Raw genomic sequence first — 15906 nt, 5'->3', positions numbered from 1 at the left:
CCTGAAAGAGAGGGCTCTGCTTTTGTGCACCTGATGTCTTGTCTATCCAGGAGTCCAAAGGTTTTAGAGTGTTGGTGTTCTGAGCAACTACAGGAAACTTAGCTGCCAAGGTAGGTCTGCTGGACACATGTAACTGTTGCTCCTGTTGCACTATCTGGAGTTTTTTCAGTAACTCTTGGGGTGAAATCACTCCAGAATTGGTTGACTGGTTACCAGAGAGGGAAAGTGGCTGTCTAGGAACTTTGGACTGTTCTTTACCAATGGTCTGAGGCCCTAAAGTCTGGGTTGGAAGAGAGCCACTGAAATATACCAGATGTGGCTGGGTCATGTTATTTATCTGTGTTGCCGATGCTGTAGCAGCAGAAGTCCTGCTGAAGATTGATGCTGTTGAACTTACAGTACCTGTTGCACTTGGGTCCATTTTGGTCACTGATCCTGACTGTCCCTGCAGTTTCTGTAACAAGCTTTGAGTGCCAGCTGTGTCCTGGGCTGGATGAGATGTTACAATACCATGAGAAGTCACAGGCTGGAAGAGTCCAGTGAAAACCTTCCCTACGGAGCGGACATTGCCATTTTCACACAGTCGATTCTCAGGAAGCTCAGAGAGTGGATGAAGGTCTGTCCCACGCACCATAAGTTTTTGAATAGCTGGGCAAAGCTGCTTCTCTGCTGAGGGTGAATGTCTGCTAGGTTCCTCATAGGACAGTGAACGCACTACTCTCTGCCTGACAGAAAGATTAAGTTGGTGCTTTTTCTGTGACTGTTCTGGGACATCTTGGTAAATGGTAGGATTTTCTTGTTTTCCAAACAGTGCTGTCAAAGATAAGTGTTGTGGTTCGGAGTCCATGTTCTGCGAGGAAAAAGAGAATAAGTGAACATAGTTTGTTTGCACTTTAAGCTATATTAACTGTCTGAAGTGTTACCTTGCAGTATCTAAGGAACAGTCAAGACAATTGACCCATACTTCCTCCTCTCAAGAGGATTATTTAATGATTCTGTCATGTGGGAGGAAAGGATTTTTAAACAGTCTTGAAACTCCTCGTCTGGGAGAAAAATGCCACCTCCAGAAAAAAAGGTACCAACTTCACTTTCAATGCCTAGAGAGAAGGGTCTCCTCTTACAGTCACTAATAAAATATTAGAAAAGCTCAAAAAGGTTATGAAGGGGAAGAAAGGAACATTCTGTCCTTGTGGGAAGTAGTGTCACTTTCTGTCTCTCTCCTTACCATGGCAGAATGGATATAGCTTGCTGGATTTTGCATTGTGATGTATTTTTAAGTTATATGAAAGGCATATATCATGTATGGAATGGCAATTGTACAAATTTAAATTAATAAATTAATAATAAAATAAGCCCTGTTCCACTGGCTAGTTGGGGGTTTGCCTGCAACCACAACAACATTCCTGAATTGAGAGATCAATTTTTTTTGCTTGAATCAGCATACAACATCTATGTTTTAAATAACCTCATTTTACACAGAAAAGCTATTTTTTGTAAAGAGATATTAATTTTGCATTAAGACCATCCCATTTACCCTAATTCCACTTCACATTATTGTACTATTTGATCTACGCAAGCATCCTCCCGTGCCTGATATGTTATGGCAGCACTAATCAGAGTGCAAATTAAAGTGTACCTTGCCTTGCTGAGGTATTTGTTGGTGCTGAGTTTCACTGGGCTTCACTGGTATTGGTTTGATCAGGTTGGGGTTGTCATAGATAGCAGAGGAACTGGTCATTTGTTTTGGCTCTGAACAGGTCTTACACTGCAACAGAAATAAAACATATTTTGGAATGAAAGAAACTACCACTTTCTTAAGGGATGTTCTCCCCTAACTTTGTATCATAAAATCCCAAACTGGTTAAATCTTCAAGAAATACCACCGCTTGCAAGACTGACAACTGATTGTGATAAACGAGGATACTGAATAGAAGTCAATCTCACTGGCTAGAAACGTTAGCATATGTAAATTTACGGACTCAAGACCACAATGCTTTGTATGTGAGCCTTTAAAAAAGAAAAAAAATCCCAATTCCCTTCCTCATCTTTTCCTGTACTTAAGGCAAAGCCAACCTGGCACCTTAGAGACCAGACCACAGCTACAGGTTTTCTGCCAGTAAACAGATAGTTCTGTTATGGCTTGTAAGTAGTTTAGGTACCTGAAGGATTTATATGCATATATATTTATAGGCTATCAATAGGCACCTCTTACATATTTTACATTAGTACTTTCATAACCTCATAATTTCAGCATGCCTGGCAGATATAGCTCTACTGAGAGACAATTGCCACCCTCAAAAAAGCATAAGCCTTGCAATTCAATACATATTTCTTTTCTCTAATGCTCCTGTGTGGATTGCTGCTGGTTTTAAAAAAAGAAGAGGAAAAAGAAGAAAAAGAAATGAAGAGAAGATTAGAGCACATGAGTGTGTTAGTTTGAAAGTTGGTATCCTATAGTTTTTCCACTGAAAATTACATGAAACAAAGTTTAGAGATGGCCTATAAAAATGTTTATTTTGGCTGTACAATAAATCACTTTGTTTACTATTTTTACAAGTTTCTGGGTTTTTTAAAAACGGGGTTGTAAGGGAGGACTATATTTTAAATCTTTTTTCCTAGGGTTGATGGTTATACTTGCTGATCTCCTCTAGATAACTGTCTCATGCCATCAACAGTCAGATAAAGTATAGTTTATACACACTTAAAATCTTAAGGAAAAAAATTAAAGTATTTGATTGGTTAGCATTTGAGAGTCAGTATGTTCGCTTGTTAAATACTGATATGTTAACTGATATTCTTATCTCAAAAAGGATAGGGCAGAAGTAGAGGGGGATTCAGAGATGCTTGACAAAAATGATTAGCAGTATGGAAAGACTAAAATATGAAAAGAAACTGGGAATATTTAGTTTAGAAAAGGCGTAAAGAAGAGGAAACATGCTGGAGGTATACAAAATAATGAATAGTACAGAAAAAGTAAATCAAATGCTTTTCTTTACCCTCTCATAATTGAACAACAACAAATAGAAATTTGATAAAAGGAAATTATGCACTGTATAAAGAAAGAAGTATTAGCCCGTGGAACTCTGATACAAGATACCACTGTGACCATCAGATAAGCAGGATTCGCAGAAGGATTAAATATTTGTACTAATAACAAGAACAAGTTAATTAGACACAACAAACAAAAATGCAGAGGAGCTATAAATCCTCATGCTTCGAAACATAAACCAACCTCTAACTGACGAATGTTAGGAAAAAGCTTTCCTTATGTCCAGGTCATTCTCTAATTGTTCACTTTGGGCTTTTGCACCTTCCTCTGAGGCATCTGGTTCTATGCATTGCTGGAAATAGAATACTGGAACAGATGGACCACGAGTCTGATACAGTATGGCAATTCCTATTTAATTACTACAACAATTGGGCTCTTAGGCCTTTGGTGTTCAGAGACCATTGCCTATCATGCTGACCCAAGTCATACTGTTTCATTGTACTCCCCCATGTGTCTATATCCATGTACTGGCTCTTGTCTTAGAATGTAATCTCCTTAGGGTGGGGACCATCTTTTCTTTCTGTGTCTATCCAGTGCCTAGCACTATGCGGTCCTGGACATGGCAAGGGCTCCTAGTACTATGGTACTACTAAAGAAATGACTGGGTGGTCTTGGTAGCAGACGTAAACCTGGCAGGATTCAAAGGACTGATCATAAGCCAGAATAGCTACCAAACAGTTAAAAATAAACTTGAGAGATATACAAGGTAGAGTGGACTGAAAACTATCCAGTGCATCCATTTCTAATACACCTATCACCACGGGAAAACTAATGAGAAAGAGAGGGACAGATTGGTTCAATAACTGCATGAGGAGGCCAATAAAGAAGACCTTGAGGGCTGTTAGAGAAGGCGGCATATTTATGTCCTGGTTCTATGGAATACTGTGCTTGAGGGAACTGCCATAACTGCCAACTACTTCTCAAAAATAGTTTAGTGGCTGTGTGGACAGGCATGTAACTCCTAAAATGGTGCTCAGGGGAGGAAATGTCATGAAGGAGAATCGAAGTTCAATTCATACACCTGAGCTCTTGCTGTTCTGCTTCAACCTCTAGCTCAGTGCTACCTTGAGCACTGGTTTTTGGAGGCACAAACACAGACATGCTAAAAGGGCTGCTAGCAGCGAGGTGGAAAACGTTATTTCAGTTCTTGAATCTTCCTTCATGCTGTGCCCATCTGGCATAAGGTCAGCAACTGCTTCAAGCAACAGAACTGGGAAACTATGACAACCAAAAAGTAAACTTTGCCCTGAAAGGAGAACTGCAAAGCAAAAATGGAACTTGAGTTAACTATAAAATGCTGTACCGAATGCCCTCTGGCTAGGCTGGGTGGGCAGCATTCAGCACAGAGAGCTACATAAGCTAATCTGCTGCAATTTTTTCCCCTCTGTGTGAAAACCTGTTAGTATACACTAGTTCACTGAAGATCTCTGGGGTATCTCAAATGTCAGAAGTCTCGTCAATCCAAGCGCAGTGGTATTTGATGGCACATAATGGTGAATTTTAGGAGCTCTTCAAATTAACTAGGAAGTACCAAGAGGATTTTGCAGAGGGCAAGAGAAACTTAAAAAATTAGTTTATATTGATTTCTATGCTCAATGCCCCAAGGCCTGGTTAATGGAACCTTCTGTCCTTGTGGGAAGTAGTGTCAGGAACCTTAAGTGCCAGGGCAGAAATCTGGGCTTAACAAAAGTTTCACTCTTGCTTTGCAGTTGCCCTTTAAAACCAATTACATATGGATGGCTTAGAAAGACAACATCAGAACAACAATTTGAAGATCCAGTATGGAAGATGGAAGAGTGTGCCAATAACATTAAAATAGATATTTGTGTTAAGAAAAGTTTCCTTTGCATTAATCAACACCGAACAGCATATGTCATTGTGTTGTCTATTCACCTAGCTTTGTTAAATCTCTCTGGAGTTCCTTCACGTTTAAGTTTGTGCATGCAGCATCCACACGGGGAGTTACAGCGCAGCACTTTGAGGCACACTGCTATTCATACCCCCTTAGTCTGAGCTGCCTGGCAATGTAGGCATGCCCTTAAGTCCTAAGTCACTTCGGCTCTTTGGAGAATTTTACCACTGGACTTAAATGAAAGAAAACAGACCTCTTGAATGCACTGAAACCTGCTTGTTTATCTTGTCTGTTCCTACTCTATGGCGCATGAGGCTACCATTATCCTTCTGAATCACAGAAGATGCAGAAGGGTTAATAAGCAGACTTGACAAGCTGATTTCAGCACAATCAGTCTTGAGACATAAGCTGGAAAGAAAGCGTAACAGTCATGAAGTGGCCAAAAATCACGGTAGTTGTGAAGTATAGTGGCCTTGAGGCCTGGGTGTCATTTGCTATGAGGCAAGGGGGATAGCTGCCTCCCCCAGACCTTGATTTGCCTTCCTCCTCTGACTTTTCAGAGGTCTATATGCTCCTTTATGTCTTTCACTTTTTGTCCCTTCCCTGAACTCTGCAGGATATAATATATCCTATAACAATGTTGTGGATGCTGATGCAACTTTGACCTCTCCTCCCAAAATTTTCTGAAATGATACCCCTGATTTAATGTAAAAATAAATCTGCATGTCACAATTTGTCCCGCTCCTCTCTTCCTAATTTTATGTTACTAAGGACACTGTCATGAAAACAGGATCTCTAGTCTGTACCAGGTCAGCTATTCCTGCTGCTTATGTCCCAGCTGAAGGCAAAGTGCTCTGTTGCAGAATATCTCCTTGGCAACCAATTATGATGCCACAAACATAGGATTATGTGGGGCATAAGCAGCAGCAGCAAATTTACAAAATATTCCAAGACTCTGTTTGCACACCATATCTCTGAACAAAATATTTTTGTATTTCTCTTCCTCTATATCCTACTACATATATTTATATATATAAAGGGAGAGGGAGAGAATTTCCTCTATCATGTATTCATCACCAAGGTATCTGAGCACAAGCCTAATGTTTTTCTAGATTTTCCAGAAGGTACCATTATAGTTCTTTCAATAGTGGCTATTCAAATTAGTTGTAAACACTTTATTGTATAAAGCAGCACTTTGCAAAAAAGTTTTGATCCAAGCCTAGGTACCAATTCAGGATTAAATTACAGAAACAAGTCTCCTTTTTGTCATCTGTTTAAAGCATTAAACCCACCTCTTACACAGAACAGGTCTCAAGATGCTGGCTTCAAAAGCAGCTGTGCCACAAGAAACAAAGGCTACATTTCATGGGAGCTGAGAAAATTCACTACAGCTCTGCTTAAAATCTTATTAGTAACCACATTTCACAAAAGAAATAAAATCACCTTTCTTTAAATTGCTTGTGTTAAAAATATATATGCATTCCCAAACCCAAAACTCTTCTATGTTATGAGCTCATTATTCAATGGTACTGCATATGAAAGATAGGAAACAGCAGAGATCCAACAGAAGCTCTGAAATAGTTTACACCATTGATATAAATAATTGAAATTATTAGACTTTTATTTTGAAAGGTAAAACGTTCTGGGCTGCTCAGTAATAAAGAGAAGAAAATTAATTAATCCATTAATTACTTAGGTGTCTTAGAAACTCCAGAACACAGAGCATGTGGGATCAAATTATATTAGGTTTCAAACCTTTTCATTTCCATCCATCAATGACTAAACTACATCTCACCAACTACATTTAAAACAGTTACTTACATGCTAGGGGTCTTCTCAACCAAAACTAACATGTGGAAAAGACATTAGATAGTTGTCAAAGAGACTGAGAATAACTTCCCAGCAGCTAGAAGCCATCATGAGCATGTCATCCACATCAAAGAAGTTACAGCTCTTAGGCACCAATGAATATGCAAGGAGAATGTGAGATTCATGTGTCAAAATCAAAGTCACTAAAATGTATCCCCAAAGCTCACGACTTAGATAATACTTAATTCTGCCGTGAGTGCAAAGGACTAGACTAGATGACCTCTCAAGGTTCCCTCCAGTCGGGGTGAAAGTGAGCCAGTACGGGCCAGTACTGCGTACCGGTAAGAACCCGCACCGGCCCATACCCAGCCCACATTAAAGGGCTGCCGTGGTAGCGTTTTAATGTCCCTGCCCCTTTTGCCTCCCCTGTCGGTGGCCCTGCCGGTAGGGTCCGTACCGGCAGGGCCACCGACAGAGGGTGGGGGGGAAGGGACAGCAATGTTAAAGCACTGCCGCGGCAAAGGACCCTGCAGCGTTTTAACGTTCCTGCCCCTTTTGGCCCCCCCAGCCACCGACAGGAGGGGGGGGCAAAGGGAGCAGCTGCCCGGGGCCAGTGATTTAAAAGGGCCAGGGGCTCCGGATGCTGCTGCTTCTATGGCAGCAGCGGCATCTGGAGCCCCGGGCCCTTTAAATCAACACGGAAGCCCTGGGCGGTGTGGGCCAGCCGGACTGGAAAGGCTGGGTGGGAGATGCTAACCCCCCAGCCCCGCCCCTTCCACCCGAGGCCCCGCCCCGTACTGGTAAGTGGCCTCAGTTACTTTTACCCCTGCCTCCAGTCCTATGATTCTATGATCAATTAATAATACCCCCACAGAAAAACAAAAATCCCTATATGTATTATTTTCCTTAGAAGATACTGATACACAAACATGAAATTATTTTGCATGTTTTGTCAGGGAAAACCACATCAGGCCTACTGCTCTAACACCCTGTAATTATTTGGTGTTTGCAAAGTAATTTTACAAAAAGAACATAAATCCATTAGAAGACAAAATGACAAGAGGTGGAGTCATGTTATCATGGCGCTGAAAGGAAATTTTACAGAGAACAAAACTCACCTTGGTATATTCATCTTTGGCCTTGGTAAGCATTCGTAAGATATCCACTTCCTTGCTATCACCAGAGCTCTGGATCATTGGAGAGGCTCCTGCTCCAGCCCCCTGCTGCGCTTTGAATTGCTCCTGTTGAGTTAGACTGGAAGTGAGGAGTAAAGAGGGAATCCATAAGGCAGAAATAAATGAAAATATCAAGTTCAATTATTTTTAATCATTAAACAGAACTCTAGAAGTCTATATATTTTTGCAGTCTATATAAAAGGATGGCTTGACTGGGGATAAGATGAAGTTTCCTCCAAATTCTGTGCATAAAGACTTGAATTTCTGAAACTCAATCACAGGTTCCACAGTCAGAAGGTACAGGGAATTTATTGTGTTATTTAGTTCTGACTGCTGGTGGGAGGTGGGGAACAGACATAATTCAGTCATTAACTTGTAGTAAATGACCAATTTCCTACCCCAGCTGTTTTATAATTGCAGCAGAATGCTGAGAATTCTAGCACACAGCCACTTGGCTGAGCTACAGGATATTTTTTAATCTATATGAAATGCTGTTATTATAAACCACTACAAATGGTTTCCAATAGCATGAATCCTCTGAAAACTAGTCTTTATTGTAGTAAATTACCAGTTTGAGAGTACCTAATTACCATCAACTGCAACTTGAGCTAGTTAACTAACATTTGCTATTAAAAGCCCAGGTTTCTTAGGGATCATTGCTTATTTCTGTAAATTGTTTCTCTACCAAATATTTCTTGGGTCACAATTTAGCCACTTCAGTGTGGTAAGACATGTAATGATGATTTTTTTTTTGCAAAAAGAAAAGGAGTACTGTGCCACAAGTACTCCTTTTCTTTTTGCGAATACAGACTAACACGGCTGCTACTCTGAAACCTGATTTTTTTTTGCTGTCTTATAAACCTCTGTATTTCTTGCTCTCTGTATGTCTACTAGTGCTGCAGTGTAGACATACCCTAAGACCTCAAAAACTTTGATTACAACATTTTATCAAAAATTAAGCACCTCCAACCCCTTCCCCATCAAAAAGCAAACAAACAAATGTTGCCAAAAAGCAGGCATATAGCAGGGTAAAGGAGCCAGCCATTACATATAGAGCAGTAAGCAGAGAAGGGATGGGCTCTGCCAGCACTGGACTCTTAAAGAAAGCAGTGAAAAAGCTAGGTGAGTGGACATCAGTAATACTATCAGAAATGAAATGTTGCACAGAATATATATGATTTTATCTGAGGTGTTTGATCTCTGATTTGATTGTAATAACACTGAAAATTGTTTTATTAAGCAAATAAATATATTGAAGTCAGAGCTAATTAAGACCTTGCCTTATGTTTCAGAAAAATGACAAAGAACTTAATCTTCCACATTTTGTTAAAAAAGGGATAAACAGAAGGAGTTCAAGGTTAACATGGAAAGGACATATAAAAATACAGAAAAAACCTGCGGGCATCCTTTATGAATGCCCCTCCCCCCACTTACCCCTTTTCTTGCACACCTGTAATGGTAATTCCTTTTAAAACTATAGGTCCCCAAAAAGAGGGGGGAAATTATCCATTCTAACCCCAATGTAGTACTTTTTCATTGACCCACTGCCCAAAATAGATCTGCTAGGTTTTAGAGAATAAATCAGATGACCCATTACATTCTGATATAGTTTGAGAGATACTGAATTATGTAAAGATATTGTATTCTGTGTACACATTTATTTTTAAATACATAATATTTAGTGATGTGTGACACAAGCTTATTTTCAACAAGTCCAGTATAAATGAGGTTAATATTCAGAGGAGTAATACCATCCAAGCAATATAATGTGCATGTATATACAGACGTACATACACATAAAGAGCACAAAAACCTTGTTTACCCATCATCACTTACTTTTTCATGAGCTCTGCAATTCTTTGGCATTCTTCCTTATCATAAAACCAAATTCCATAAATGGACACTGTAAATGCACATCAAACACAAACTATGAGCATCTTCTCATACATAGTATTCCACCTGACAGCAACTCTCTTTGGAGTGGATAGTTAAAGGTGACTAGCAAAGGATTATGATTATTTTTTTTTTAAAAGAAACATTTTAAAAGATTTTTTTTCCTGATTACAGATATGTCAACTCTGGTCTTCCTTGATTTTGCTGGAGGATTTATTGGATATCTCATTGCTAGCTCTAAAACCTGCACTGAGGGTGTGGGAGTGTGGAATCCTTTTCTCCACAATGTTAGTTATTGGAGTTAAACAGTTCTCAACCAGAAACAAATTCTTCTTCTCTTCTCAAATTACTTGACTTTCATTTGCTTAGCTTTTGTCATGTCATTATTTTACTAGATCTCACTTATCAGTGTATTACAGGTAGACAGCACCTGAATTAGTAATGCAACAAACAAGTGAAAAAAATGTTTAAAAAACAAGAACAACCTTGCAGACCCTTCTTACATGCTATACAAAGGAAAAGCATAATCCCAATTTTCCCCCTTTGCAGGTCACCTTTAATGTTGCCCATTACCACTCCTCCCTCTCCCCAGAAAGTAGCAAATTATATACTAGAAGATGCAACCAAGCCCAGGACTGTAAAATACAGTCTAGTCCACAAACGTAACTTCCTGCAGCCTTTCCTTGCAGCAGATTTAAATGTACTGATAATAAAAAATTCTCAAAACATCCAGGCTTATGCCCTGCCCACAGTAGTAATGAAACCACAATGACTACAATAAACAGAGTTGTAGCGAGCATGACTTTCTTGTTCAGTACAAAACAAGAAATTTTCCAATCAGAAACATGTTTCAGAGTAGCAGCCATGTTAGTCTATATTCGCAAAAAAGAAAAGGAGTACTTGTGGCACCTTAGAGACTAACAAATTTATTTGAGCATAAGCTTTCGTGAGCTACAGCTCACTTCATCGGTTGCATCCGATGAAGTGAGCTGTAGCTCACGAAAACTTATGCTCAAATAAATTTGTTAGTCTCTAAGGTGCCACAAGTACTCCTTTTCTTTTTTGCGAATACAGACTAACATGGCTGCTACTCTGAAACCTGTTATTATGCAAGGCACTGAATTTAGCCGTATGGAGTGGATGCATCCAATGAAGTCAGCTGTAGCTCATGAAAGCTTATGCTCAAATAAATTTGTTAGTCTCTAAGGTGCCACAAGTACTCCTTTTCTTTTTTGCGAATACAGACTAACATGGCTGCTACTCTGAAACCTGTTATTATGCAAGGCACTGAATTTAGCCGTATGGAGTGGATGCATCCAATGAAGTCAGCTGTAGCTCATGAAAGCTTATGCTCAAATAAATTTGTTAGTCTCTAAGGTGCCACAAGTACTCCTTTTCTTTTTTTAATCAGACACATGTTACATAACTGAATGTACCTAAGTGGGGTACAGCTGTAACAATGTTTGGCTGTCAAGAGTCTCAGAAAGGAGCTCCTGCCCACGCAGATCAGGGAAACTGTGCTAACTGTAACCTTATTACAATATAGTTATTGCTACCATGGTCAGCACAGTAGGGACAGGGCCTTATTTGAAAGGGATGAAAATGAAAATAAAAGACAGCATTTTAACACATTCAGAGTGTTAATTAAACTCATTGTCATGTGTCCTGTAACTCTCTCTGTATTATGGTGACCCAGTGCGATCACTCCTTCTTTTCTACACATCTATTTCCACAGCTTAATTGTGGAATGAAAACTTGGCGTAGGACGTTTAAGCTGGAAAGGCCTTTGTTAACATTTGAAAAGAAAATTAGTTTACAGCTGTTTGTAAGGAACAGAAGTGCAATGAGCCCTCCACCCTATTTCCCCTCAAATTTTCAGCCATTTGTTATTTGCAAGTCATTTGTATAACTAAAAAAGGACTGAAGTTGAATTTTCCAAAAGATTATATTTAAATATGATTTAATCATAATGCTCTTGCAGTGTGGGGGGAGGAAGACACAAAATAAATAGGCAATGAACAGCATATTTTAAAACTATATATGGTGCATCTCATCATTAATTTTCAGAGTAGAGTCATGATGATTTTACTTCTTGTCTAAATAAGACATTTTATACCATAGGCTGTGATGGTTCCAAAACTCATGTATAAATATGTAACAAAGCTGTTGGTGTGAATTGTGCCAATAATGAACATCCTCTACAGAAAAGAAAATTAAACTTTAAAACCTACATTTAAAAACACTGAGTTTATAACACAAACCAATAAATGTCAGGAATGTTAAACTGCAAATCTTTAAAACTAAACATGGGATCTGTTTTCAGGATCCCTAATTACAAACAGAGTATGCATAAACGCAAAAACTAAACATACTTTTTTATACCAAATATTTGAAAAAAATCATTGTTCTGTTAGGTCCTGTTTACACTACAAACAGTACAATAATTGAATCCTCCAACACAATACAGTAGAGGAAAGACGTGATTAAAATACAGTTAAGACTGAACACTGTTTTAAAGAGTTTTACCAAACCATTTTAAATGCTCTGCAAAGTCCCATCTACCCAGTCATGTCCAACTTGTATTTTAATTGTGCCAAGGTGCTCCGTGCTGTAAATGGGTCCCTAGTATGGGACTGGTCATAGTTTAAGACCATAGTTGCCTGCCATATCTTTAGTCAAAAAATCTTTATTCCACCTCCTATCGCTGGTATTATCATAAACTGCTAAATCAGATGTTTGTGTGACTGAGGTTTAGGGTTTTGTTTTGTTTTTTAAGAAATTTATATTTGACATCTGGGAGATTTACATCACTAAAATCAATTACAACTCAACAGAACACAATAATCACAGAGGGCACATTAAAGCACTGCAGCGGTAGCACTTTAGTGTAGCAAGTGTAGACTAGCCCTTAGATGACTAAGGCATGGATTATTGGGGCAAGTCTGTATTAAGAGTGGAACAGCCACATGCTCCTGGCCAGACACAGATAGAGAAGGCAATACATACTATAGCCAGTACCTAAGAATCCAGGAGCATCAATAAAACTAAAATGACACCAGACTCCAAAAACAGTAATGGCAGGGGCCTGGCATATCCCTGTAATAAAAGATGAACTCACACACCACCAAATTCTCTAGAAGCACTCTAGTACTTATTACAATAATTTGTCTCACCTAGATTGCGTCTAAACCAGATTGCTCCTATCCGTTCCCCTAACTCTATCACGTAGTGTTTGGCAAAAAACAAACAAAAAAATTAGATTTGAGTATCATCTGCCAAGTGGTAATCTCACAGGCAAAATGTGTCTCTGCTTCCCCCACACTATACTTACACATTTAGCAAAGGACGAAAAGGATACTCCTCATCCTTTGAGATCTCTTCCAGAGAAAGAAAGAAAAATCTACTGAAAGGCCTCTTTTATCCATTCCTGGAAGGCTTTACAGGGTGTTAGCAAAACAAACACATAATGGACAATGATATCAGACGATGCTGAAAGAGCTAACAAAACCACATGGACTCTGTAAGAACCAAGGACTAATTAGGGGGAGCTGGTCAGGACCCATACTGCTTACTGAAAGAAATGTGACTCAGTATCAATCTTATAAATTTTATTAAGACTCAAAGAAAAACAAAATTAAGAAAACATATCACCAAAACTAAACTATTGTTAATAATATTAAACTATACTAGAAATAAAGCATTACAACTATCAGATCAAAAATCAAACTCGATTATTTGATATTGATTATTTAATTTATTTAATTTAATTTGATTTATTTAATTATTAATATTAAAAATAGTCAATCCTTATACATTCTAAACAGGATTCTAAGAAAGTGGCTGTTTAGTTTCCATAGTAAGCCATTGGCCGGCTTTAAATCATTGATTTGATTCACGTTGGTAAAATTCTTTAGTTAGGACTTGGAACCAAATTATTTAATATGTTTAAACCACAACATCAAAGCCAATTATAAAGCTTCCTCCTTAGAATTTTAGTCTTATTTGGCGGCTAGCCCTCCCCGCGCCATTCAGAGATACTATAGTAGAGACTTGAGTCGATCTTGGAGATTCTGGAATGTCAGTTTTCCCTCAGGTGGCTTACTGACCCAAAAAGGTAATGTTTTCAGCCTTATCCTTAGTTCCAACAGTTTGAAAATTTCATTTACTCAGCCAAGCAGCAACACCCCCCAAGGTCTTCTGAAAAATCAGGTGCAAGGCACACCTTGGAGCCACACAACTTTGGCCAATCGAGGTCAGATTAGGTCATGTTTTATTAAGCATCAACTTGGAAAAGCTCTACTTAAATCAGAAATTTTAAAATATTTGTTGGTTAACATCCTAGACACTGTAAATCTGCAATTCCTTCTCAAAATGTCAAAAATTCAGTAACATTAGACCACTTTTGAGGAAGCTGGCATGTACTTATCCAGGTGAAAAAAAGTCTTGAAATGATTCTGTGTCATAAGTTTCTGGAACATTCAGCATAAAAATAACTGATTAGAAAAGAATCCTGGCAACAATCACTCAACATTCATCCATCAGCAAAACTAAAAATAAGTTTGAACAAATTTATGATCAGTTATCCATTTCATCATCTCCAGTTCCCTCAAAAACCAAGGCCTTTACAATGTAGTTGTAGCCATGCTGGTCCCTGAAAAAGAGCTCTGTGTTGCTCGTAAGTTTCTCTCTCTAACCAATAGAAGTTGGTCCAATCAAAGATACTACCTCACCCACCTTGTCTCTCTAAGAAATTTACAGTAATTTCTCTTTTGGAACTGGGCTATAAGTAATTTTTGTTTTTTTTATCAAATTGACTCCCAAAATTCAGGGGTTTTGACACAAACAAGAATTTGGGATTTTATCAATTTTAACCTGTATTTTGCAAATGCTGGAATTCCCTGGATCTGGCTCTGCCCTTGCAGTGCCCCTGCCAAAAGGCACAGTGTGCCTGCACAGAAGTCAACCCTCCACTCGGCAGCTGCTGCTGTGCCGAGCGCTAGCAAGACAGGCAGGGAGCCACATCCTGGCAGCCAAGTGGGGCTCCCTGCGCATCTCGCCCCCTTATCACCTGACTCCTTGTGCAGTAGGGGAATGAGACAAGTAGGGACATAGGCAATAACTCTGGACTGTTTTTTCTGCCAGACAGAGCCTCCTCCTGACTCCGGCCCTTCAGAATGGCTCCAAGTGCTTCCCTTGCACAGTAGGCAAGTGAGACACGCAGGGAGCTGTGCCCTAGTAGCCAAGACTGCACGATTTCTGCAGCAACAAGCCTCCAGGGAATGGAAGGCTGCTGCCTTCCCCATGAATACTAGACTGCCTTCTCCCCCCCGGCCCCGGAGCCTTCATGTTTGGTTTTTATCAATCATCCTTTAAAAAAAAAAGTTTTTTTAATACTGATTAAATTCCTGGGAAATTTTAAATGAAATAAAACCCCAAAACGCAGGGCCTTAGCTACATGAGAAACAACTATTTTTCTAGAATCTTCATCTTGATAAAGAAAAGTAACTTTAAAGCCTATCAATATTAAACCCCCATGAAAGATAACATTTTATATAAAGTCTATATTCCCATAAAAGCCATTCCTCTCTCAACTATTTTGTTGTTGTCAGTCACTAACAGTCAATAATAAATATAATACTATCTTCTTGCTAAGCCCACATTTAAAGATGACCTGTAAAGTGGCGGTGGAGGGGGACTGTACCCTTTTGTTTTCTCTACGATGTATAGCTGAAGCAAAGAAGGCCTGAGAAGTTGTTTTGTTTTGTCTTCTTTTGCTTTTTACAATATAAATTCAGGTCAGATCTGTCATTTTCCTGGAAAACTCTCCGGAGAACTCGAGAATTAACATGTTTGTGACACCACAACTATCAAGGAAGTAAAACCCGATTAACTGAGCAGGAAAGTGATTTTTATTAAGACTAAAACTCTCTGCTTTTGCTAACACTACTGTAACTCAACACCTAACAAGCAGCTGGGAAAAAAGCTGTTAAAGTTTGAAGAATTCTCTCCTTCAATTAAAAGGCTGATAAAACTTGCAATCCACTTTCAACATAAACAGGGATAGGAAGACTTGATATTTGCATTATTTCAAAGGTGAAAAAATGAACAGGGAAAATATTTTATTGAAG

General features: G+C 38.9%; 1 protein-coding gene across 3 annotated transcripts in view; it reads right to left on the bottom strand.

The window, feature by feature from the left end:
• Positions 1-15906, bottom strand: part of DCP1B (decapping mRNA 1B) — a 67021-nt gene that overhangs the window by 19643 nt on the left and 31472 nt on the right. For 2 of the 3 annotated variants that reach the window (XM_038384098.2, XM_038384118.2), the window contains 4 exons: positions 9722-9788; positions 7829-7964; positions 1637-1765; positions 2-850 (listed from right to left, as the gene is read on the bottom strand). In XM_038384098.2, coding sequence (XP_038240026.1) covers positions 2-850; positions 1637-1765; positions 7829-7964; positions 9722-9788 — 1181 coding nt within the window. Of the gene's footprint in view, position 1; positions 851-1636; positions 1766-7828; positions 7965-9721; positions 9789-13109; positions 13537-15906 lie in introns of those variants that run through there. The other variant, XM_043517804.1, reaches the window with a different exon arrangement.

Source organism: Dermochelys coriacea, chromosome 1 (assembly GCF_009764565.3).
Source record: "Dermochelys coriacea isolate rDerCor1 chromosome 1, rDerCor1.pri.v4, whole genome shotgun sequence".
NCBI classification, from domain to species: Eukaryota; Metazoa; Chordata; order Testudines; family Dermochelyidae; genus Dermochelys; species Dermochelys coriacea.
This window is presented reverse-complemented; position numbering and strand designations above follow the sequence as displayed.